The sequence below is a fragment of the Anas platyrhynchos genome, chromosome 23, assembly GCF_047663525.1.
Source record: "Anas platyrhynchos isolate ZD024472 breed Pekin duck chromosome 23, IASCAAS_PekinDuck_T2T, whole genome shotgun sequence".
NCBI lineage: Eukaryota > Metazoa > Chordata > Aves > Anseriformes > Anatidae > Anas > Anas platyrhynchos.
The window spans coordinates 142,444-168,899 of NC_092609.1; the positions used below are offsets into that span (position 1 = coordinate 142,444).

At 42.8% G+C, this 26,456-nt stretch overlaps 2 protein-coding genes across 4 annotated transcripts; one reads left to right on the forward strand and one right to left on the reverse strand.

Annotated features, from left to right (window-relative positions):
* The first annotated feature begins 38 nt into the window (after nucleotides 1–38).
* PLAT (plasminogen activator, tissue type) lies at nucleotides 39–14,933 on the forward strand. Its single transcript, XM_038166902.2, has 14 exons — nucleotides 39–1,886; nucleotides 5,840–5,925; nucleotides 7,088–7,127; nucleotides 7,596–7,727; nucleotides 8,086–8,199; nucleotides 8,554–8,728; nucleotides 9,327–9,418; nucleotides 9,664–9,838; nucleotides 10,234–10,319; nucleotides 10,679–10,874; nucleotides 11,341–11,477; nucleotides 11,565–11,705; nucleotides 12,545–12,693; nucleotides 13,628–14,933. Exons 2-14 carry the CDS (start codon nucleotides 5,860–5,862, stop codon nucleotides 13,784–13,786), a joined length of 1,662 nt encoding a protein of 553 aa, XP_038022830.1. The 5' UTR covers nucleotides 39–1,886; nucleotides 5,840–5,859; the 3' UTR covers nucleotides 13,787–14,933.
* Nucleotides 14,669–23,560, reverse strand: AP3M2 (adaptor related protein complex 3 subunit mu 2). 3 transcript variants are annotated; one of them, XM_027443582.3, is made up of 9 exons: nucleotides 23,188–23,560; nucleotides 21,666–21,837; nucleotides 21,075–21,212; nucleotides 20,455–20,540; nucleotides 19,572–19,705; nucleotides 18,495–18,702; nucleotides 17,533–17,677; nucleotides 16,993–17,105; nucleotides 14,669–16,205 (listed from the first exon to the last, which is right to left on the reverse strand). In XM_027443582.3, the coding sequence occupies exons 1-8, from the start codon at nucleotides 23,458–23,460 to the stop codon at nucleotides 17,005–17,007; spliced, it is 1,257 nt and encodes a 418-aa protein (XP_027299383.1). In that variant the 5' UTR covers nucleotides 23,461–23,560; the 3' UTR covers nucleotides 14,669–16,205; nucleotides 16,993–17,004. The 3 variants fall into 3 exon arrangements, with proteins under 3 accessions (XP_027299383.1, XP_027299382.1, XP_027299381.1); XM_027443581.3 differs by having other exon boundaries at nucleotides 14,669–16,209; XM_027443580.3 differs by having other exon boundaries at nucleotides 14,669–17,105.
* Nucleotides 23,561–26,456: the final 2,896 nt, after the last annotated feature.

A 26,456-nucleotide genomic window follows, 5' to 3' on the forward strand; every position in this document is an offset into this window, starting at 1 on the left:
TCACGGAGAGCTCCCGGTCGCCGCTTGCTTCCCGTGCGCGTCCCCCAGTTCTGCAGGGCGCGCAGAAACCTCCCCGACAGCTGTGCCGGCCGGCACGGCAAACGCTGCTGCAGGGCCTGGAGAGAGGCACCGCGGGGACCACGCTCCCTCCAGCCCCAGGGAGGCTCTGCCGGGCCCGCGCGTGCCAACGAAGCCTCCGAATTGGGCTGATCGGAGCGTAAAAAGGCAAAGCAGACTGAAGATGGGCTGAGCTGCTTGGCCCAGGGGGCGGCCCAAAGACTAATCAGAGGCCAGTAACTAGCAGCGTACCACGGGGGTCAGTACTGAGCCTGCCTCTGTTCAACATCTCCATTAACGTTCTGGATGATGGGGCAGTGTACTTGATACGTTTTCAGATGAGAAAACTGGAATGAGTGGCTAATGTGGCAGAGGGTTGTGCTGCCATCCAGAGGGACCTGGACAGGCTGGAGAAAGGAGTTGGCAGGAACCTCAGGAAGTTCTGCATGGAGAAGTGCAAAGCCCTGCCCCTGGGTAGGAACAACACCAGGACATCCCAGGGGCCACCTGTCCAGAAAGCAGCTAGGCAGAAAGCGACCCGGAGCTCTCCTAGAGGGCACCAGGCTGAACATACACCAGCAATGTGCTCTCAACTGTAAAGAATGCCAACGGTATTTCTGGGCTGCGTTAGGCAAAGCATTGCCAGCAGGTAAAGGAGGGAGGTGATCTTTCTCCTCTGCTCAGCACCAGTAAAGCCACTCCTAGAGTGCTGCAACTGGTTCCGAGCTTCCAAGTACAAGAGAGACATGGACATACTGGAGACAGTCCAATGAAGGGCTACAAAGATGAAGGATATGGTGCATTCTGCTATGAGAAAACGCTCTGAGGAGAAGAGATGGCTCAGGAAAGACCTTATCAAGGTCTATAAATACCTGAAGGAAGGGTGCTAAAGAGGACAGAGCTGGGTTTAACAAACCCAGCCTTAAATTCAGTTCTAAAACCACTCCACTCGTTTGGATTTTTCTGCCACACTCCGACAATATAGTGCTTTGGGACTGTACCTTGATTGAGCAGTTTCGTTTTCTAAGAGGACAGTATCAGTCAACATTTAACTCTCTGGTCCTTAACATGCTAGTCCTTATTTCTAACCAAGAATCCTAAGTTTTGCTTATCGTCCCCACTTAACCTGGGAATTCCTTTGACCACTTCTCCCAGCAGCACTGTTCATGGCATGTTTTGCTCCACTTACCGGTCAGGGTCTCTGTGCCAAAGATGGATGTCATTCTGACGTAGCACACTGCTTTTGATTGAAGCAGGAGTTTCTCAGTACGAGGACTAAGCCTACAGACCTATGGCCATGTTAGAAATAAAACATTCATGCATTCATTTTGGGCGCTCCCTAGGCCATTCTTCCCTCACATTCCTAAAAGCACAATGAGACAGTTCTTCATATGGGATACTTACTATTCTCACTCTCATTGAAGCTTAAGTTGTTCAACGCAGAAAAAAAATGTTTTGAAGACTGAATTTGCTCTTGGACTGGAATAAAGTATGAAGAAAGCAAACTGGCTGTAAAATCCAGTATTATGCCCTCCTGACATTGGCAAGCAAGCTTTTCTCCTGCCACTCCACCCCCAAATATTCCCTAATGCTCTGGACATGAGCCACTCCTCCTAGGTCATCCCAAGATCCTGGCTGCTATCTTTTCTCTTGGGAAGGGAGGGGGGCGGGAAGCACACCCTCCTGCCCTCTTTAGTCTCCACCCCTTTTAGAGGAGTTTTAAGACGGGAGCTGATCAGAAAGATCATAACAGAGACGTGGAAAACAGAAAGAGGCTGGTCTGGGAAAGAAATCATCAGCAGAAAATAGGAGAGAAAAAAAGCAAAAAAGGTATGTGCTACTCTACACCTGTTTCAAAAAGTTCATTTCCTATTTTCAACGTTATTGGCATTATCATTAAATACTACTAAATACTGTTTAATAAAACCTACTAGGGTATCATGGTAGTTAACTAGCAAAGCTATTGCTTTTCAGCTTCAGAAGATTTATAATGCTGGATAAAACTTTCAGCTTTCAGTTGCTTCAAGAAAGCCTCAGCAAGCTATTCCAGGGAAAGGGCAAATGGCCTCAGGCTCTGAACAGCTAGCAGGGAGGAGCCTCCTGCACAGAGAACATTTTGAAAAAGAACTAGCAAAGGAAGAGTTACAAACATTCCAATAGTAAGGAGAAGCCCCGAGAGCCAGGCGTGAAAGGACGATTCATTGTCTTCCCGGGAGATCAGACTACACATTTCACCCCAGGCTCACAACCAGGATAATGGAGGCACAAAGGGGAGGAGGAGGGCGGGTTGTCTTCAGTTCTTCCTAAACATGGTTCTTTTCTAATGACAGGAAATATTGAGAATGATTCCCCAAAGGAAGCCAGAGCTTGAAATGCCCGTTTTCTCCACTGCCTTCAAAGACTTCAAAATTTTAAATTATTTTCCCCAAAAGCAAGCGCTTGTCCACTGTGATATTCTAAAGAAAAGCAGTACAAGCCTGATACTCATCTGCTCAGTTTAGAAAAGGGATATGGCAGCACTTTCTCCAAAAGGCAGGAAAAGGCATCAAGGACCTGCAGTCCTTTGATCTAGACCAAGACGGTGGTTTATAAGCAAGGGAGCTGCTAATGCTATGGATTCAGAATCGAAGCAAGTATTCTACATGTATACCAGGTGACTAGAAGGGATGGGTGGGGGAAGCTACCTTTACTTGCTACCAATGATGTTCTGTTTGACCTTTATAAGCTATGCCCCTTTTTTAGGTCTTATGCCACATCTGTAAAATAATACGCTCTCACTTCTTAGAAGAGCTGTTATTAATAAATTAATAGTCAAAATATGCAATTTAAAGTATTGAGGTATATGCTACTAGCACAATACCTGTACCATGTGCAACAACTCACGACTTGCTGATCTATGTGGTTAGCATGGAATATCCAATCTCCAGTGAAATACTATAACACGTTAGTCACAATAATGTTTTTCCAGCTTACTCCATTCCTTATTGGCTATCATAAAAGGCATACATTAATTAAAAAAAATGTATAGAACTGGCTCTGTACAAGCAGAAAGTCCTCGTTGCAAGCCTGGTTATCTACTTTATCAATTCACTCCATTCTTTAAAACCTTCATACTGTTTTTAAAACTTTTGCTTTTAGCCAAGCCTCCTAATTCATCCTCCTGAGTTCTATTTCCCTCTTCTCTCTGTTTCTCTTTCAAAGGGCAATACTTCCTTATTACTCACATGTCTGAAGTGTGATTATGAACAAAACAGGCAGCTTCTGATTCATTTAGAATTCTAAAAGAATTAAGCCTGAGAACCTCTAAATTTAGGGTATCCTATATCCTTGTTTTACTGTACCTCACAGCATAGAAACAGAACGTCAGAACAACACATCAAGGCCTCTGTCTTATTGCTAGAGTATTTCTTGTTCAGAGAGGAAACAAGATGAAAGCAGCAGACACAAACTGCTTATGAGGGCAGTACCAGAAAGTACATTGGTTGAAGGTTTCTGCCTGGAGTCTTGTAAACATGCTATTTTTCATAGAGCCATGTGGTTTCAGTTTGATAGGGCTTATCATTCAGAACATTCCAATTGACTGGCATGTATCGTACCTTTCTCTGGACTGAAAACAAACATCTGGCCAAACCTGTTACCACTTTTCCTTGCACAGTGGGACACCAGCCACCAATGGACAGACAGGCATGGGAGAGGGGAAGAAGGAAGGAAGGGCTGTAGCACTGCAACATGAGCTAGCCTGAACAGGACGCAGGAAAAGTAACTGGAAGAAAGGATGCAGTATCTGATGCAAGGCAACTTCAGGGATACATTCTGTAGCACTCCACGCTAGCAGTATGTACAGCATAAGACTAGAATCTACTTGTACAGCAGATTATACAGCATAAACTTGATTATAACATTAAGCCACTCAAGTAATTCATAAATAGGGACTCCTTTCATGTCAGTTTCCAAGACTGAAACAGCTCCCTGTTTCTCAACCTCCCTTCCCTCACTAAAACTAGCTATAGTTAGTTTCCTTCTGGTATCAGGAACCTAGGACTTCTTCCAAGATATTAATTAGACCAGCTCTGCCACTCTAATCTCCCCTCAAAAAAGTGTTGCCAGTGTTGCCTTGTTTCGAGAGAATCTTAGCATGTACCTCAGAAATAAAGTCTCCACAGTTCTTCATAGTGCTTCCCACAGAATAATGCTAACAAAGCAGCTCAGTTAGAGTCGTTTCACCTCATGAGTCTTTCATACGCAAGGTCTAGGCTAGCAGAATCTTGTTTCTTAAAGCAGTCAGCAAGAAATTCCAGCCTCCTCCACAGCTGGCAACAAAGGTGACTGGTGGTGCTAATAATTAGCAATTTAAAATCCTGCAGCTGTGAGATTCAGAATGCATCCCTGCACAGCTCCAATAATGAGCAACAGCTGCAGGGATTAAGGATAAGATAACACAGTGTTTGAGCAGCAGCCCAATAACTTCTGTGTGATTTTGGGTTATGCATTGCAGCTTTGGGAGCACCACTGGCTGAGTTCAAATGCAGTTAGCATATTCCCATGAAGTCAATGCCTGTTTGGAAAACTCAGCTTGTTTTTTTTAAAGGCTTGCTGTGTAATGCAAAACGCTTGTTAAGAGGTCAGAAAGGACTTGAAAGTACATGGAGATTACTAAAAAATCTGCATACTAATATATACCCCTGAGAGCTGCTCTGGACCACATGGATTTCATCATTAAGGTATGACCCAGAGACAAGACTTGGAGTAATTAATGCTCTCAGAAGCTGTTCCTATGAACCTCTTCAGTCTGACTTGCAACTTTGTCTCCCCTTCGTGCAGGCTAATCATGAGAAACCACTATCCAATATGTTGTAGAGCAGCCCTAGAGACTGGGAATGGAAATGAGAGCCCGCCCTCTGCTCTACCTCATCCACATCTCTTACTGCATAAAGCTGCCAAAGCGATTTGAGGGAATAAAACATGCAGTTGTGATCGCATAGAAGTGACACACAGAAAGAAATGCTGTAACAAGGAGAGCACCAGATCAAAAGCTAGCCTGTCAGATGTTCAACATACTCTCAATTTTTAGCAAAAACATACGACAATAGTAGAAACTGAAAGCTCAGCAGGGCCAAAGTAGGGAGAAGCAGTAGAAATACTGAAAAATGAAGACATAGCAACCCACCTATCATCACCACCTACCACAAAGCATCCCCTATCATCACCATAGTCTCCTTGCCAACGCAATCCATCAGCAAGCAGCCCTCACTCTTGCCCAGAGAAGTAGCCTGGGCAGAAAATACAAACCTTTTTAAACAACTGTTATTAGCAGATTTCTGTGCCACTGCAAAAGATCTCTTGGATGGGACTCAGTGACCTGAATCTCAGTTAACGCTTTCTAATCAACGTTTCCTTTATTCCTTTATTAGACAAGTCATCTCTTTAATAATGGGCATGATACTGTTGGCTTCCAGCAGCCTTGGGAAAAAGGACTTTCAATTTTCTTCTACAAGTCTTATTCTCCAGGAAACACGCTCTGAGTTTCCACCAGATCCAAGAGGTTATGCTTTAGGGTTGTAGGGTTTCTACATTTATCAAATATAAGCGCAACCAGGTCCAGCCTGGCAGTTTCCTCTGTTCAGGGACACCAAGACAGCTAAGCCTAATTGCTGAGAACTGCAGAGTAGAAAGTGGGACTTAATGTAAAAAGCATTTTCATCATTTAAAACCTTAATTTAAACTCACTACTTTGAATGTAACTCACTCTGTAAAACATTTTTATTTTTTTTTAACCCTCTATAGATAACTTGAGATCTGGAGATGATGTGGAAAACACTCCAATATCTCCTCCTGCTGATGGGAGCAATCACAATTACTCAGTGCCAGGTAAGGAGGTAAATAATGCTCTTGCCATCCACAGGCACTCAACCTTGTTTTCAGCAGCATTTCCTTGCTAGCGATTCCAGCTGTCTGCATCAGACAAAAGGAGGATCTCATTCTATCACTATAAATCAGAGGAAGCAAAGCCATGTGAACCAGTCTATGTCTAATATGGGATTTCTACTAATGTATTATCCTATCTGGTTTCCATTTCAGTAAGAAAGTCACTTCCAAATCTTCCTTGTGTATCTGTTCAGCCAGATACTATTCACAGTTAGGAAGAGATACATCACAATAACCCTTTAATTTCCTTTCCGTTGACCTCACCTTCATCATTATTCTCATGTACAACTAGCCATTGACGGTTTCCATGTCCTCTCATTCCACGCTTCACATTGCATAGCTTAAATAAACACTGCACAATTCTAAAAAGTTTAGTATCTTCTCAAAAAATTGTTATCCCAGCCTTCCTCTTTCTTTTTATGCTGTTCTTTCTTTTGTGTCCAGTCAAAGAAGTTTTCTAAATGGGTTTCATGCTTAAAACTTCAAAATATTTTATTTAATTGGCTGCAAGAAATTTATCTCTACCTTTCTCCTCTTTCCTCCCACCCCAATTTCAGTACTTAAGCATGATGGATAACAAGTGAAAGGCTTGTGCCAAAGGAAGGATCACATTCCATTGCATACACGTATTCCAGTCCATGCTGAGCTCCTGTTATGACCAGCTAGTAAAATACGCTCTGAAAAAAAATCAAAACTAATCAAGGTACAAAGGCTCATGAGGAAACTGCAAGCAACAGCTGCTGGGCAAAAGTAACTGTTTGCCTATATTTATGTCTCTGGAAAATATTTCCTTGGACCTCCTGCAAATAACTGAAAGCTGACAAGCTAGGAGTTGCAATGCCCTAAAAGTACATAATCACTTCACACCTGATGCAAGTACAACACATCACCAAGTTCACATCACTCAAGTGATAAACAATAACTGTATAATCGGTGGTAATTCAATGATTTGCAGTTTTCAGTACCCTTGCTGAAGTACTGACGGCACTTTTCACTACTCTGATTTGCAAGACCTCAAGAGGAGGACTGTCCCTTCGGAGGCACTTGTTCTCTCAGTTTTCTTAGGAGAGCAGCTACTCACAGAATTAACCTTCTCTGCTTGCAGGGCTGGCACATGCGTTACAAACGGGGAGCCAGATCTAGAGGTAAGCCAGGCAAAATACAACTGCATTATCTGGAGCTTTATGAGCACAGGACAGAAAAGCAGATGGTGCTGAGGGAATAGAGCCTGAAAGCTGTTTTCCATGGCTTGGGTGGGGGGGGGAGAGGGGATCTGAGAATGGCAGATTCAGAAGGCAAAATACTGGAGTATTAATACCATCTACAGCTCAAAGAGCAAAGTCAGCCCCCCACCCCCTGTTCTTCACTAGCAGAACAGAATATCCAGTAGCATAATAGTGAGAGCGACAGGACAATCTGGGTCTGGGGAGGAGAAAGGGTTGCCTGGACACGATGATCTTTCAAGGTCCCTTCCAACCCCTACAGTTCTGTGATTCTGTTAGACAGATGCTCCCATCATGGATACTTTTTATCCTGGAAAGAGAAAAGTTCTTTTGCTAAACCAAGTATTTTCAGTGAATCTCTCTAAAAGAGATTCCTTTCTCTAATTACAGCCATTTGCACAGACTATTCATCTGGAGAAATATACCAGCACAAGGGGAGCTGGCTGAGGCTCTCAAGGAGCCGAATAGAGTACTGTAGGTGCGACAGCGGTCGGAGTCGCTGCCACACTGTTCCCATCAGAGGTGAGTATGAAGAAGAAAAAGAAGGAAAGAGCGGGAGATGACAGACTGTCCATCTAAGTGTTCTAAAGAGCTCCACCGTCAGGGAATGAAATTATCACATGGAAAACCTTGCTTGAAATGAAAGCATTAATATGCACCAAATCAAGCAGAACTAAGGAGGAATGAGCAAGAGGCTGAGAAAGGCTCATAACAGTGAACACGGAGAGAATGGAACAAAGGAAGAATGTGGCACTAAATACGTTTAGGCAGGGGGAAGTAGAGCAGGCTAAAGGAGACTGACAGAAGGACAGGTGGGTACATTGCCAGCTGCTTACTTCTGTGAATTCTAACTGTTTCTTGACTTTTCTTTACTGCACAGCCTGCACTAGAAATAAATGCTACAATGGGGGCCAGTGTTCACAGGCATATTACTCCCCACAGCTCTTCATCTGCCAGTGCCACCAAGGTTTCTCTGGGAAGCAGTGCGAAATAGGCAAGTATAATCTATCAGTTAAAGGGAACAATGCTGCTGGTTTTAGCTATGTAGTGCAGAAAGCAGAGACTCAGAAACTACTGCTGTATACTGGGCTCTCCATTAAGGTGTCTCTTTTCATGGTAAAGCTTTTCTACAAAGAACCTTTGAGAAGGACACCTGGGTTGATCTCAGTGTCTCTCGATAAAACACTAAGTTTTGAAGCTGAAGATATTTGTATATCCTTGCAATTTGCTTGGAAAGACATTTTCACCAACTTACAATACACGGCACCTGGGAGCCAAGTTTAAGCAGAACAAGAGAAGCGGTGTGTGATGCTGTCCTTTCAGTAATGTTTTGTTCCCTTTTGCTCAGATACTGAAGTTAAGTGCTACAAAGATGCTGGAGTAACATACAGGGGCACGTGGAGCAGGACAGAGAGCGGAGTTGAATGCTTGAATTGGAATATTGATGGTTTGATGGACCAGACGTACAGCGGCCAAAGAAAGGATGCTGCTGAGCTGGGATTGGGCAATCACAACTATTGCAGGTGAGGGACTCACGACTCATGTCACAGCTGTAAGAATCTGCCCATTCTGAGAACCTGGGGCAAAAGAGAGGCTGTTTGATACCAGCCACAGAACACTGCATACAGGTGCACATACAGTGCAGTACAAGAGAAGCAACTGCAACTTCTATAGATAGATATCAGCTTCTGATCCATCTAGATTAGATGTTTATGCTGAACTAAAAAATGCATGCCTTTCTCACCTATAGTCTTCCCTTGTGCCCATTTGCATCCTTCTCAGTGCCTAAAACTCCCTTTGCAAGCTAGTTTCCTGCCACCTACGCCTGCAGATCTGCATGCTCCTCACAATTCTAAAATATAATGCTTCCTGCAAATGAACTAAACTGCACAAACAAGTTAGCTAGTCCTGCTACCGGCTGTCTCATCCTCATCTTCACATATTCTTTGCTTTTATAATTAAAATAAGAATACAAATTACTTTTGGTGGTTCCGTCCACTTCTGCACTGCTGAGCAGGATCAAGTTACTGTACTAGATTTGAGACTAATAATGACAGTTTTTTAATGATGCATAATGTCTTTATAATATCGCATAAATGCATTATGCATTAACTCTTTCAGAAACCCAGATGAAGACTCCAGACCCTGGTGCTACATCTATAAAGGGGGAAAGTACATCTGGGAATACTGCAGTGTACCCTCCTGTTCAAAAGGTACATGCAGGACAGGGAATGGACTTCAGAGCTTCCATGACTCACTGCATATATAAGGGTTCTCTGTGGACTTGTGTAACTGAAAAGTTGGTACTGTCATGTTAAATCATGTTTAAGCTTTTTATATTTATGACACAGAGAGACTGACATAAGTAGAGCTAATATATAGATCCCTTGACAGAAATGACAATAGGAACAGCTGATGGTTTATATGCATCAGTTAACATGCAGCTTTCTTATTTAAGTTGGGAACAACAACTGCAAAACTGGAAGAGGCACGGATTACCGAGGCAGTCACAGTGTTACCAGTTCTGGAGCTACCTGTCTGAGGTGGAATTCTCAACTCATTGTCAGCAAGCTATATACTGCATGGAGAAGAGATGCTTACCAGCTAGGCCTTGGCAGTCACAATTTCTGCCGGTATGTATCATTACAGAATGAATTTAATAAATAAATAATAACAGTAAGCTTTCTTGTGGTACTCCTGAGGCAGGGCATGTTCTTTATATGGGTTATTAAAGCCAGGTTATTTAATCCATGTTGTTTACATGGTTTATTAAAGCAGGGGCAATACATTACAGTGGAGAATAAAGCTCACTGCCAATAGTAATTTTCATTCCACTTGACTTGTGTATACTTCCCTAACACTGGACTACATTAATAGAAATTCCACACTGCCCTGTGCTCTTTGTATCTCTAGAAAAAACAAGAAGAATACAGTCAGATTCCCACCTGCTCTCTTCAGGTGTCTCCTTCTCCCCAAAATCCCTGCAAACCTGGTGATTCAAGTTTTTTTTCTCCTTCCTGTGCTGCAGGAATCCTGACAATGACAACAAGCCCTGGTGCCACGTACTGAAAGGAAATCAGCTCACATGGGAGTACTGTAACGTGCCTACCTGTTGTAAGGCTCCTAACAGTCCCAATTCTCCTTTCTTTGAGGCATTACTGTTCAGTGTGTTGCAAGCCTCTTACAGTAAAATAAGAGGTGGGGAAAAAAAGCTGCTTGGGATAAATAGGGATTCTGTAGATCAGCTGTTATAGAAGTACCTTATCTGCCAGAAGAGAAGACTGCAGAACTGGGAGACAGAAAAGACAGGGTTTCTTTACTATATTGTTTCAAAGCTATACAAGTTTCCTAAGAAACAGGAATGAGTCAGATACCAAACAGTTGATGCCAGGCTGCCTTGATATGCAGTGACAACTAACAATCTCTTAACTCAAACTCAGTGCAGAGTTCCTGAACACGTTTGTCATCTACAGCCACCTGTGGCACACGGCAGCATAGAGTACGCCAGTACCGCATAAAATTTGGCTCCCGTGCAGACATTGAAGCTCACCCATGGCAAGCTGCCATCTTTGTGAAGTATCGCCGAGTACCTGGAGAGCACTTCCTTTGTGGAGGAATTCTGATCAGTTCCTGCTGGGTTTTGTCAGCTGCTCACTGCTTCGAGGAAGGGTGAGCTGAGGATTCAGTACTGTCTGGGAAATCATATCAAAAATGCTGGAGAATGGAAGCATCAAGGATTAGCCTTACTGGAAGGGTGAAAGACTTGAAAAAGCCATTTACTCCACAAAGTAATTCTATAGAGTTAAACGTGACCAACAATATAGACAGGCAAACTGGCTGTATGGCATTAAGGTACCACAGCAAAACACCAAATAGCTGAAGAACAAAGCTGTCAGTATAGAATGCAGAGCCATCTGAAACTTAGTAACAGCAACAGCCTTACAGAGGAGGCTTGCCAGCGTGGCTCTAAGCAATTACTGCAAAAACTAAGGCAAACAGGACATCTGAGGTTAAACTGCTTGGGCAATGACGTAGTAATAGTGATAAAATAAGCAGAAGTTCCAACAGCACATCTTCAAAGAAAGGGTCCATTCCAGTTAACACAGGAAGAAAGCAAAACTCTTTCATTTTTCAGCTTTAGTACTGATCAGCTGAAGATTGTGCTGGGCAGGACTTCACGAACAACTCCTGAGGAGAATGAACAGAACTTTCAAGTGAAGAACTACATTGTGCATCAGAGATTTGACTCCGAAAATTATGACAATGACATTGGTAAGAACTTCTTCGACATCATGATTTGATAGGTAATGATTTGCTCAAGCTGTATGTTAGTAAAGTAGTCATTTTTTCCCTCTTCAGCTCTGCTGCAGTTGAAATCTGATACAAAAGACTGTGCTATTGAAACAGACGCTGTCCGTGCTGCCTGCCTCCCAACACCAAACTTGCAGCTGCCTGACTGGACTGAATGCGAGATCTCTGGTTATGGCAGAAATGAAGAATGTAAGTAGAAGATACACCGGGTCCAAAGTCAGGTCCCCCTGCCCTCAAAGAATTCAAGCCCTTAGTGTATTGTTTGACGTTTGACCCCCACAAATAATTTTGTGGGCTTATATCAGCACTCCAAAACATACACGTAAGTGAAACACATACAAAAAGAAGTTCTGGTCCAAGTTATTTCATTCATCTGAGATCTGTTAGCAACATGGGCTAGTGGAGTCTTCCTTGAAACTTTCCAATAGTAAAAACATAGAAAATGACAGAACGTATAAGAGAAAAACTGCAGTCAAAGTTCCTGCATTTCTGCTTTACTGAGATATTTACTGCATTTAATATTAAACTTAGACATTGTCATTCTGACAGAAATCCATTTCTGTTGAGATTTACAGTTGCAGGTAGTTGCATTATTCTAAAAGATACATTTGCTGTGCAGTGATTAGCAAAAAAGCTAAAAAGTTGATGATCCTAGACATATATTATAAGGCCAGCTAAATGAATTAGAATAGTTCAGTTGGAAGGGTCTTATGAAGATCATTAAATCCAACTGCCTGAACATTTCAGGGCTAACCAAAAGTTAAAGCATATTACTGAGGGCATTATACAAATGCTGCTTGAACAATGACAGGCATGGGGCATCAATCACCTTGCTGGGTGAAAGGTTTTTAAAAATGAGCTATTTTAAAAAGCACAGCCAAACAAAAAACAGGAATAAAACCTGACTGGAGATATACACTGGCATTTTCTACTTATTTCGTTTTATTCTCTTTAAATTGTAAATGCTGAAGCAGAAATTGAATTGCAAAGTTTTTATAAGTGTATATATATATTCACGTCCCTTCCAGTTTCTCCCTTCTATTCAGAGCACCTGAAAGAAGGGCACGTCAGACTATTTCCAGCTAGTCGGTGCACAACACAGCATCTAGACAACCGGACAGTTACAGACAATATGATATGCGCAGGAGACACGAGGAATCTTGATGATGCCTGCAAGGTAAAGCCAGCTCTGTTCCTCTTTTCTTTCTAGGTCTGTCCTTTATAGTGTGAACAAACCAAACACAAATCTTCAGAAAATAATTTATTTTCTGCATTTGACTACATGAAATTGTAGTAAACTTCTGTTCAATAGAACAGAACTGCTGGGTCCTCTTTCATTTTTTTTTCTCCTTTTTTTTCTCCCCTCTCCTCATAGCTGAGAATGCAGGCCACATTCAATGAAGCAAATCAGAATACAGACTGAAAATTCCAAATACAGGAAATATCACAAAGCTGAGCAGGAAACTCCACCTCAGCAGGGTTTCCTAATATTTTCTCTTATGTGAGCCACCAAAACATTCATCAGTAGGTTCTGTAAGAGATGTAGGTGCCACTCTACTGGAAAGCGGAGAATAAAATAATAAAGACGAAAAGATAGGAGAGAATGAGCAGCTGTAACATGAGAAACAGGAGAGCACACATTAAATTATAATACCTAAAACAAAGATTGACATTTCTTCAGTTTCAACATCTCTTTAATGTTCATGATTTACTATTACTCACAAGAGTATAAAGCAGCCCGGACCTTTATAGTTTGAACTTTATAGTTGTTGTTTTTTTTTTGCTGTTCTTAACAATGCATCACCTACATTTCATAAATAACTGCCATACGAAGTTAGACACTTTAGTATTAGATTGTTTTCGGTCTCTCCCTGATACAAAAGAAGCACTAACGGAGGCTGCCTGTAACACAGAAGTTGCTTATGTAAAAGTGTTGTTACTAAGAGCGTTAGAAGCACGGTGTCTCTTGATTTGTGAGTATATTAAATGGGATATTTAGGAAAACACAAGAGAAGATACCTAATGCACAATTAAAGGCAGTGAGAGAAAAAAAACAATACAAAACACAAACAAAAAAGGAGATTCTTTACTAACCTAGTACTTCTCTGCAGGGTGACTCTGGAGGGCCTCTGGTCTGCATGAAGGATGATCGAATGCATCTAATTGGAATCATCAGCTGGGGAATAGGTTGTGGTCGCAAAGACATACCTGGCGTTTATACAAATGTGAATCGTTATCTTGACTGGATTCAGAACAACATGAAATCCTGAAGAAGAAAAATGAACTATCCACAATCTTGTGACCATGCCCTTGCAAATTCCTTTGAGGTGTTTTAAGGATATTAACAGGGCATCCTGGTTGCCCAGATGCTTATGTCTGTCTGTGAAAAAGGAAGACCCATGCCATGTGTGGTAAGGTCACATTCTCAAATTACTCCCTTTTCCTCACCACAGGTTATCAGAAGCAGAGTGCTTCCCCTCATCCCCCTTATATCTCCAAGCTTTGTCGTTTCATCAGTCTCATGTGTACAATTGAAAACAAACATTGGCTTGCAAAATTAAAGCTATATTGTTTGGGGAATGGGAGTGAGCAGCAGGCAAAGGGGACAGATTTCATTTCTTGAAGCTTTCATCTCCCTCTTTTGAGGGAACAGGACTCAAACATTGTCAAGGATGCTCAATGACACATGGACATACGTCTTCCATAACACTGCCCCAGGGCATATATGAACATTATTTCACAAAGGGGATTATTTATTATTCAAATTAATTTCCACAAACCCCTTCTCCTCTGCCTCCCCTTGGGGGAATATTAATTTTCTAGCATTTAAAGCATGGGACAGAGAAAAGTTTCTCCCTTTGAACAAGGGGCCAGGAAAGAAAGTTTTGTGATCTCATGTGGAATAACAAGAACATGTTTTAAAAGTGCAATGGAAAGACATGTACTTTCTTATCCAAAACACAGCTGCCTGCATTGAGGTGAATCCTTGAAGGGAGTCTTGAGTTTGAGCCCTTACTTTGCACAGATTCTTTCTAGCTCAGGTTGTTCCCATTTGGGACTCACAGAGCAAAAAGAACATATTGTGTAATAACCACTTCACAAACACACTGCAGTAACATTTTTATTTTTATTTCTTTTTTTTTTTTGGGGGGGGGGGGGGGAAATGAATAATCTTCTGATGTATTTGTCTATACAATTCTGAATTTCATTTTATTCTTTTTAATACTACGCAGGTATTTTAAGCTGTTCTGTGCTTGTCTGATTTAACAATAAGCTTTCCACCACTGTAAGAACAACTGACAGGTCTAAACTCGTCCACTAAAATATTAGAATCTACACTTACCCACTGAATTTACAACTACACTCTGATTAACACAGGATCAAAAATGGATTTGCAAATAAAAATGTTATTTCTTATTTGGCTCTAAGTTTAAAGTAAATTCCAATCAAGATTAAGTTCTTTCCTTATGAAATTTTACTTCATTATTTAATGAAGTAAACAAAGTAAAATTATTTGATTTTACTTAATTATTTAAGCGGATTTCAGACTCCAATAGATATAGCACAGCTCTAGGTGTGGGCTACTTATTTCCATATCAATGTACAACTTGCTTGTTCAGTTTGGAAAAGATTCATTAACAGAGTCTAAGAGATCCAAACAAACACAGGATTGTTATATGTTATAAAGAAAATGTTATAAAGAAAAGAATTAATTTTAGCTCTTCAGACAACGATTTATTCCCAAGCTTTACAGAATCAATTGTATGAAGACATTCGTCTCTCTAAGGTACCCACTATCCAAGGTCCAGTTGTCATAATTTACCTTCATCCTCAAACTTCAACTGTGCATCTTGTAAAGACCACACAAACCACTCTGAAATATCACAGATGACAGGTAAAAATTAATTTTATTGATGCCCTTGTTGAAGGTGATATTTGCACTGAATATATTCAGCACTAAGGCCACCTGCTGTGGCATTCACAAGTTGAACTGAAAACTGCAATTCCAAAATCAAGATGTCACTCATCCACTGCAAGTAGCCCATCACAGGCAAAACAGAATTTGTGTTAGCCTTCATTTAGGGCCACCTTGTTCTGCTTACAAGCATTAACTACACGTGCTGGACTTCACAGCCACCTGGCAGATGCTGTAGTCCATAAGCTACTGTACATGTAACAAGTTCTGATACCAGAGAAATTAACACATTGGCATCTAGTGGCCGAAGAACACATTACAAACAATAGGGAACAGTGCATATGCCTCATTTTATATTTATGTGTGCTATACAGAGAGAGATGCAGCAGAGACTGGGATGGGCTTATGTAGCAACAGCTCCTGCAGAAGGGATGGTCCCAGTAAGAAATCCAACACAGGCTTGAATCCACCTGCACAGCAGCTAATTGAGACAGGAACTGGAATAAGGTACAGCCAGAAACATCACAAAAGGTACCAGGACATAATTACTTCAAATAAAGTCATAAGCGAGCAGGAGAACATTGGTATCACCTTCATTTGTAATAGGCAGGCAGGAAGAAAAATAGGTTCCAACAAGTTACTGGGATAGCAATTGTCTTCGTTTAGCTGCAGCTTCAGTTTCAAAGAGTTTCCATCAGAGTGCTATGTCTCCACGCAAATTCTTGTCCTGTCTCTGCCTCCTCCCTGACTTCCCAAAGAAGCCAGGAGAAACACTACCTCAAAATATTGAGAAAATAAGAACAGAAGCAGAATTACATTCAGATGTCACCATCCATCAGTTATAAGATAAGTGCTACAGGTGGCTTTTCAGAGGATTCTATACTAAAATTTGGATGGGTTTCTGGTTACTCCCCAAAGATTCAAGAAACTTAGCGACCATGATAGATTACAAAATATCAAGGAAAAGTGTTCATTTTTTCCTGCTTCCTCCCTCTGTGGCACCACCCCCAATCTCAGGCTTCTTAAAATCACATCCTGGGTGTGACAGTCTACCTTTTCACTTCTTTCAGTCTCATCAAGGCAGAATGGCCAGCTAATCTCTCTGCTGCCAAGAACTATAGCTCTCCAACCAAACATGCAGTGATGGGAAAGGGCAGATGCCAGACCACCACAGTACAATAGAACGTTGTGGAAATTCAACTTCATATCATCTACAAAAGGGATAAAAGCCAGCCAAAACATAAGGAACAGGAAGTAGAAAAGGGAATAAATCCCTAGAATTTCCTTTAAGACAGTAAGATGAAGATGGTACAAACTTATATCTGACTCACTAGTCCCAAGTGACCTGAGCTCCTCTCCCATCTGCTGTTGCTGCTATTACTCCAGGCTTATTTAGGGATGTGACAGCTTCAGGTTAACCTTACTTTTCCCTTCCCCCCAGCACACTAAGCACTGGTTATCCTGATCAGCCTAAAGGCAAGTGAGCAACCCTAAACGGATTGGGGAGATGCTATATCCAACAGCTAGGGATAGGAGAAACAGGAAAGTGCTTTTCCTCACTATCATGATCCTTTAAGTTCGGACTTGGAACTTGCCAGCCTTAGTCATGTATTTTATCCCCTTGAAGGGCTTGTACTTCTCCCCATACATGTCCAAGCGATTCACCTTCAGTCCTAAAAGCAAGCAAATATAGCATAAGACTGACTGCTGCCACAAACATAGAACTTCAGGATAAAGGAACAGAAGAGCGTACTAGAGGGGAAGAGAGCACATTTTAACAAGCAGGAAATGGAGGGGGGAAAAAAGCAAAAAAAAACCAAAAACATAAAAGCTGACAATTGCTAATTGTCAGAAGCATTCTTACAAACACAACCATACTCTAAAATTATGTATGAGGCTCTAAGCAAGAAACGCAAGAGGATGTAGACAGGCTGTTTCACAGAGCAACAGAGAATAAATCCTTTTATCTGTTGCCAAAGCACACAATTTTCAGATAGGACGTTCTGAAGAGAAGGTCTGAAAAGCTACATCAGCTACATGCAGAGTAAACACTTTCACAGAGAAGAAAACATTCAGCTTCTTCACCTGATAGTCACTTACCAGATATAGCCAGCTGCTGAATTTTAAACTGCAGGTTAATAGTTGGATTTTCATCGGGTTTTGATGTCCCAGCTTGCAGATTCATGCTTCCCTTCAGACTTGGCAGCTTCTGGGGGTTTATTTTCCCCACATCCCATGAGAGCAACTTCAAGGAACAACAAATGCAGCAGTCAAGCAGAAATACAGTAACAACCTCTAAAGAATAGTCCCTTTCCAATGACAATTTTTAACATTTCTCTATGAAATAGCTCTTTGTCTCAGTATCTTGCCTTTCAGATTGGACATACAACACACACTCCTCTCCATCCAGTCGGGTCCTCCGCTTCAGACATAGTAAAGGCTTAAGGAGCAGCTGTCTCAGAGACCCTCGTTCTCCCTCTCTTTCCAATGTTGTTCCCCAAAAGTCTACCATCAATGGTATTTCCACTATTTGTGCTACAAGCCACAATTGCTATGGGTCATAATGACATAGATAACACAGAATCACCTCCTTTCTATGAGGCTGAATCTGTGTTGCCTGATGCTCTACTGTGGATAAACTTCTAACTTACAGAAAGATAATATTGAACCAGTGGGGAGGAGGAAATCACTAACCAACTGAAATCCTCATCATTTGCAAAGGATCAAGTCTTAGCATGCAGTGCATGACAACCAGATACGCAGAAATCCGTAAACCAGTCACTAAACTACTGCCCAATCATACAACACCAGTCCTTGTACTTCCTGCACACACCATGCTACCAAAACTAAATCCATTCTGGCACTGAGCCATTTGCTGTGGGGCATAAAACAACTTCTTACGTGCAGTTGTTCAAAAACCAGGGGTATATTAAGTTCTCACCCAAGAAAAGATACTGCCTTCAGGGCATCAACATTCAAAGGAATGATCTTGAAAGGATGAATAACTCAACTTCATTTGCTGAAAAACTTACATAAATAAATTAAAATCTACTTTCTCTCACCTTTGTAACTGGGTCAAAGATGTGTGTTCCTTGTGAGGGTGTGAGGCTCATATTTAAGACACCTTTTGGCATCTGGCTAGTGACCATCACTCCCTCTATAGTCTTTCCCATAGTCTGCTTTGGCCCCACTGTGATTTCAAAGCGTCCCAGTGAGCTGCTATCACGGAAACTGATGTTGTGTTTAACATAGACAGGAATTGCCACAAGACTAGAATAAAGACAGTAACAAAGAGACCTTGTGAATTTCTTTCCTTCATCTTTGCTTTTCAGTGTTCCCAGTAAAAAGGGCAAGGACTGCAGCAGGGAAAGCAATGAGATCTATGCTCTTTATTTACCAAATCAAAGAGCAAAGTCATAATGCTGTCCTCAAGTCTTTCTTACTATTAAAAAATAAAAAATATCAAACTTTCCTTATCTTACTTTTCCACTGTCATACAAGACAGGTAAGGACACCCAATGTAATTGAGAATTGAGCAAGAGAGGGGAGAAACTTTTCACATGTCACAACCAAGATGGTAAGTAGTCCCAGGCAGAGCAACAGTACTTGAACTGCATGCTTTCAGCTCGACTTTTCCCCCCACACTCCTTTTCAACTTCTTGAGATAAGCCTGACAAAGTCTAACAAAATGCTTTAATATCTGTAACACCAATTGCTAGTCGGTAGCCTGCTTCCAGAAAAGAGTGCAAACAGCTGACAAGAACTTGTAGTTTCATTAAAAAAGACATCGAAAAAATCAACATGAATATCAAACTAGTTTGTTTTATCTTAAAAAGAAAGTAAACACAGGAAATTAACAGCCCAGTTACTCCATACTGCCTAATTCATTCCCACTCTAGATTGTTCATCTGGTACTAGTTTTTGACAGATGCAGGTTGACCAGTAAAAAGAGACAAGAATCACTGCTCCAAACAAGGGGAAAAGACGTTTAAAAAAAAAAAAGTGCGAATTAACACACATCCCTATTTCACATGGCACAAGTAGTTACCTAATCTTTAAAAGACATTCTCCCCCGCCTCCTTCTTTCTAGTCAGGAAGATCCAAATTCCATAATCCACTACACTAAATTCACCACTTACTTCTGAGCACTGACATGGTAAGACAGCAAGCGAAAATTTCCATCAGGAGGAATAAAGGAGAGTATTCTCTCTGACTCCCAGCGCTTAAACCGTACACATGGATGAAAGCTGACATCATCCAACAACCGAGGGTTCTGAAATAAAAGAAAGCTTAAAGAAGGCAGTACTACCTAAAATAAGTACTTAAATTCTTCAATCTCCTATCCACAAAGGGCCCAGCATTTGACACTCTACACCTTTGAGCATATCTACATTGAGACATTTTAAGCCATTTGATGCTGCTACATCTGTGCAACAGCAGCACTCAATTATCATCAGTTCTAATCAGACTGCTCATTAGGAAAAAATTCTGTACCGTGAGGGTGGTCAAACACTGGAACAGGGTTCCTAGAGAGGTGGTTGATACCCCATGCCTGTCAGGGTTCAAGAGGTATTTGGATAATGCCCTCAATTACATGCTTTAACTCTTGGTTAGCCCTGAAATGGTCAGGTAGTTAAACTAGATAATCTCTTAAGATCCTTCCAGCTGAAATATTCTATTCTACTCCTTTTTTGCAAATTCTATCATGTTAAATAATTGTATTGATGCATACTAATAAAAAAGATGGCCCTTTAAAATATCTGCCTAAAGCACTACTATATCACAGAAACTTAGTCACAGAATGTGCTAACAGTACTTTCAACAAAGAACCTGAAAACAAAATCTTTACATTCAAAGTTGCTGAAGTTCACTATGAGTTCCCACTGTCCGTTCTTTCTCTTTTTGTTTCGTATACTCAGGTTCTGATCTAACTGAATACATCACAGTGAGACTGAGAGCTTGGTAGCATGGCTGGGAAGCCCTTTTCAGGGATTTAAGTAAAGATGTATCCTTGAGCTTTACCATAAAGGAAAGGGTAAGGTCTGGCATCCCAGTCAGCTTGACACAAGCATCAATCACCCCTTGGATTTCAGCAGTAATTGTGGAACCTGCAACAATAAAATAAACAAAGGAGGTTACGTGAACCTGGTCAAAATTCATTCCAACATGAAAAAACTATCAACAAGGAAGAAGGGAATGTAATGTCTTTATGAAGTGTCATGGCTCAATATGTTGCCTCCTCGACATATTTCTCATTCCCAACCACTTTTAAAGAAGATGCATAGAAGAACCACCGATGCCAGGAACTTCACTTCTAATGGAACAGCAATAGCTCCCAAGACTAACAAGACTAAGATACATTATAACTAAGGAGATAGCTCTCTACAGAATTTCCCCACACATTTCCCAGTACCAAGCTGCTTACAGGACCTCATGAGCAGTCAGAAGACAATTTAAAATTTTGATACTTCTCTAAAATTTTTGTCTGAAAAGCACCTACAAGCTGGCAACATTCCAAAGTAAGCATAGGAATAAAGCTTCCCACACAGAGATGAGGGAGCACCTCTTTGGAAAGCATAAATCGCTCTTCTGGCACCATCACGACAACTTACCCTTGTCATAGCCAAAAGCAACTCCCATACCTGATTTGTCAATGATTGCATCTATTTCCTCAATCACATCAAAATATGCCTCATTGTTGGTATATTTTACACCAGTACGTCTCCAAGGCACCACTGATAGCTGTCCAGTAGGAAGCTGGTCACCCACGTTAGTGCTTCCTGGAAAAAGAATGATAATCGTAACAACCACAAAAGATAGACAACGCTCCAGAAGAACTTCCTGGCCTCACCCAACTAGATCGTAATTAATTTCCAAGAAACCTCTGCCTCTTTGTGGAAGAACAATTACTCTTCCAGACTCCTTGTATTCTACAATTTGCATCTCTCCCTCACCCAACTCTAGAACATATCACAATAAACTACTGAAAAAAGTAACTAAAAGACAAAACAAAAAGCCACTGACAGAAACAAACAAACAAAACATGCAGCTGGTGCTGGAACCAGGACAAACCTCAAAGAAAAGCGCTAACACAGGACTCCCAAAACACACCTCTGCTGGGGTTTAGAAACATACAGAACAACATACGTTTTCTGCACCTATGTCCAGATTTACTTCTGGAGGAATACTGCCTCATGGCCTCACCAGTTTATCTACTTTTTGTCTCCTTGTACCTGTGATGGTGTTGACAACTGTTCGCAGGATTGTTGGAGGTTTTATCAGTTCCTTGAGAATATTGGATTCTGTTGCCAATGGAAAGCCATTGTCCAGCATCTCTTCCAGCACCTCATAAACCACTACAACATTGTCCTTGATCATCACCTCTGAACAGACACCAAAGTAATCCTGTTCAAAAGAAATAATTAATTAACCTCTAGAGGAGAGACTTAGTGATTATTCAGTTCACTGTCCTCCCACACAAAAACAAATCAAGCCTTTTCTTGCAAGAGATGAAATAACATCGAAGCTCCACAAGTTAGCAGAAGAATATCAGAGAGACTGAACACTCCCAACGGGGAAGCACAATTCTAAGCATACCTCAAACCACTGTGACAGCAAGCTGGTGAATCACTGCGTCATCAAGTGTTCCTATTTCCTTTCTATATAATGGGACTCGCTCTGATAGGCAAGAGATTTTTTTAATTGGCACTTGAAAACAGCTCTATTGTAACTGATTAAGCTGCAATACTAATTAACATCTATTTCCTGCGGCACGTTTTTGGCCTGAACATGAAAGAGAGCTGACTTCCATTTCAACAGAAGTAACTCAGATTGATTGTAATAATGCTTATAACTAGTTACTCCAATACTGATCATGGCTACAAAAAAGAACTGCAGAATGATGGCTGGGAATGCAACTGTCACAACGTTCTTTGGAATTTCCAATTAAATTACTTTTCCATGCAAGCCATGTCTAGCCAAATAGCTCAGCAGAGCATGAGAACCAGTCTCAGGCAACCTAAAGAAAATATAACAGGTCTCACCAACAAAAAGTCAAACACAAGAAACCCTGTGCTGCTTGGATTCAGATCCCGGGGATTAAACAAAAACAGTCAATCCAAGCACTGAGCTCAATGAAAGATGACCCTGTGCCTACAACGAGCCATGGCCTGACCGGCACTTGGAAGCGAAGCTCATGTGATGCTCATTTGACCGAGCACTCACATGTCCTGTACTCTGGTAGGACGCCGGTCACGAGCCATTTCAAATCCAGACTGCACAATCGCACTGCTGGCACGCAGAAGAGGCCCGTTCTGCCTTTTACATCCCCAGAGTGAGTGGCACTCGTGCCAACTACAGCACAGAGGAAACACAGCTGCTCTGAGGCAACCGCTGTCACCGCTTTCTTCAGGGAGCACGAGACCCTTCCGAGAAACACCATCGGATGTAAGCCGGCGGGCGGGCTGCCACCGACTGCCTCGAGCACCGGAGCTGCACGAGCTCTTTACCGAGCAGCCCGGCTCGGTCGCGTTCCGCAGCTCCTCGCAGCCGCGAGACCGCAAAGCAGCAGCGCAGCTCTCGGCTGCCGCGGGGCCGTGCCGGCTGCCTGCGGATCCGCCCCGGGCGGCCCCTGCCGACCCCGCGAGCTCTCCGGACCCGCGGGAGCCCCCGGCTGGCGCAGGACGGGCGTCGAGAGGCGGCGAAAGGCGCAAAGCAGCCGCGGCCCTCCCACCCCCCCCCCCCCCCCGGCCGCACCTGGAAGGTGTCGACGACGCGGTGCAGGAACTCGATGACGAAGAGCGGCGGCACCTCGCTCTGGATGACGGCCACGAAGAAGATCTTGTGGCGGTAGACGCTGAGCAGGCAGTGGTGCGGCGTGGCGATCACCGGCGGCACGTTCTCCGCCTCCGAGGCCCTCTCCTGCGCCTCGAAGAAGTAGTCGCAGACGGAGCGGCTGACGGCGCTCTTCCAGTGCTTCTCCAGGAAGATGTCCCCCGCGGCGTTGATCAGGAACAGGCTGTGGATCATGGCGGCGGCCGGCGCCGCGGCCGGGCCGAGCCTCCGCTCGCCTCGGCCCCGCTCCTCCGCCCCCCGCCGGCCCGGTCCCGGTCCCGGCCCCGCCCCCTGCCCCCCGAGGCCCCGCCCCCCGGCGCGCGGATTGGCAGCGCCGAGGAAGAGCCCCCCCCCCCCCCCCCCCCCCCGCGGCCTCTCGGGGCGGGCTTCGCAGCGAGCGCCCCGATTGGGCGGCCCGCTGACGGCCGAGCCCGATAGGCCGAGGAGAGGCGCGCGGCTGATGACGCACGCGGAGCGGCCTGCCTGGGCCGCAGTCAGCCTGGAAGGCGAGCCCCGCGCTGCGTCTCCCGCAGGCCGCGGGCAGAGCCGCCGGGAGGGGGCGCCCCGGCCCCACAGCGCCCGGGGCCCCCTCGCCCGCCCCCGCCCCCCCGCCGTGCGGGGCTCGCCCCGGCCTCGCTGTCCAGCGGAGCGCAGAGCCCGCGGCCTCCTGCGGCGGCAGGCCGAAGGGGGACGGAGCCTCTCCCTGACTCTCTCTGAACTTGGTTCTTCCCGCGGCAGACGCCTGTCTGTACAGCCTGCGGCCCGCTGCCGCAGCGAGGAGCAGCCGGTCGGATGTTTTCCACCGCGCTGTTCTGGGCTTGCTCACCACGGAGCAGTGGCACAGCTGCAAACACAACCCGGCCGCAGTCAGAACGACAGCTGCCATGCACAACGCAGCTACGTCCTAGGCTGAGTGACTCCGTTGCACATCTAAGACAGGTGACTTGTGTACACAGAGCAGATCTCTCGTCTTCTGCGTCAAGCAGATGCCTTTGCCAATAATTCCCTGATTTCACTACCTTATAGTCCAAAAGGGCCGCTCCCATCAACTACTGTGAGAACAAACGTAAATACAATGAAAAAGCCCTTTTGATACCATGAAATAATCTGTCTGAGCATACAACCTTTATTACAGGGAAAGGAAGGTGACAGACTACTGGTTAGGACTGCTGCAAAAGCACTGAAAGACTCGGATCCAAGTCTCCACTGCTAACTGTTCTACAATGTTGTGGGCGTATCTCTCCGACAGTTATACTAGCAGGTTTGGAAGATGAGTAAACAGGATGGATTGACCATGTCAGAAAAAAAAAAAAAAGGCAGCACCATTTAAAGTTTAAATTAGATCTTTTTTGTACTATTTTCCCCCCAAACGGGGCAGAGGTCAGACTGTTTACTCTGATGTTACCTTTTATTAAGTCAACATGCACTAGGTGAGCTTTTTTTACTATACCAGAAATAAGGGACAACTGACCTATACATTGGTTTATCATTTACACTCATTATATGTTTCAAGTGCATTTTGAAGATGTTTTTTAAATGTCTAATTCAAATTACTGAGATGAATTATGCATTTCAGAGCAACAAAGTGGTATAAATTTTTCATTTAATTACAGCATTCTGTTATAAATTTAAAATAAATATGTATGGTTTTAACATCACTCTCTAAGAGGCTTTTGGAGTCTGTATTAACAGAAGTCATATAGGCATCATAGACAGAAAACAGCAGCACAAAGGTAAGCATATGCAACACCATAAAACCTTTATAAAGGTTTTCTGCAAAACCTTCTGCAGGTTCTCTGCAAAACTCAAGCCTTTCTGTTTTTAACCTGGAAAATTAAGTCTACTGTAACAGGATTCTTCTTTTCAATACAGGCTTTTATTGCTTGTCTCATAAAACACAATTCAGTTTTCACTGTATCATACATTGTTTAAAAACCTTCATTTTCATCCAATTGCTTGCACTCCTCATCAAAATAGTTAATATTTTACCTAGTTCACGATGTTGTTACTTCTTTATATTTCCTATGGTAACCTTGTTTTTTTTAGTCATCAAGAATGTCAGTGCCAATGCAAAAGAAACCATAGGGTAATAAATTACTTCTGCACACCAAAGGTAAAGCTTGTGGAAGGATGAAGGGGAATACATTTGTTTGTAATCCTATAGACTTATGAAAAACTAATCACAAGAGATAGCTTGTCAAAATCCCTTGAGTAGTCTGACCTTTGCAGAGCTGCTGTGTAGCTGGGATGCTAACTTGAAATTTAAACTTCTCCAAAAATGTTCCCGTATCTTGTTGGCACCTGCAGTGAACAATTAACAGTTACACCACTGTTTACTGCTGCAGAAACGTGGCCTGTCTGCTTCCAAACTGTTAGCAGAAGGATAACATTTTCTTCTGAACATCAGTAATGCTTTCCTCCACAAGTCGCTCAGGAGCTTATATAAACTGGAATCTAAGAGAACATGGTAGAAGGTGTAGCCCGAACAGACTGTCAAGTTGCTGGTTAATTTAGTGGCAGCCTGAAAACAGTTCAGTAAAGGTATTATTCCCTTGTGAAAGTGCATGAACCCCCAGAGAAAAAGAGCAAAAAATTTGAATTGCGACGAAATGCTGTTGCCAAACAGTACACTGTCTTCATGAAAAAGCAATCCCCTACTATCTGTTGGTCGCTGTATGTAGAATTCTGATGTAGAATTCAAGCTTAACTGTTAGCTTGTGATGTGAAAATAAAAGAGAGTAGAAGAAGAAAGGCTAGTTTTCATCCCTGAAATACCAAACAACAACAATTAATTTTGTAAGGCTGACAATAATAATCTACTGCAAATTTTGAAACAAAATAGACTGCAGACTGACAACTCTGCTTTCTAGGAACACAACTGGGGTTTCACTGTTATGTACTGAGTCGTTTCAGCAATGTGTGAGCAAGTACTGTTACGCTTACTCACATTATTCTCTGGAAATTACATTTATACATTCATTAGCCTTTCAGAATCCAGCACCGCAGCCTTGGAATTTAAGGCATTGAAGTACCTTAATTTCCACCCTTCCACTCAGGAAGAGGTGGGATAAGAAATTAACTTCTATGGTGAATCCAACTCTGAGAAGGGCAGACCTCTGCAGTTTGCATGAGAGGAACAGACCTGTTTGTACAATACCTCATACAACAGCACCTCAAACTCCATTAGCTTC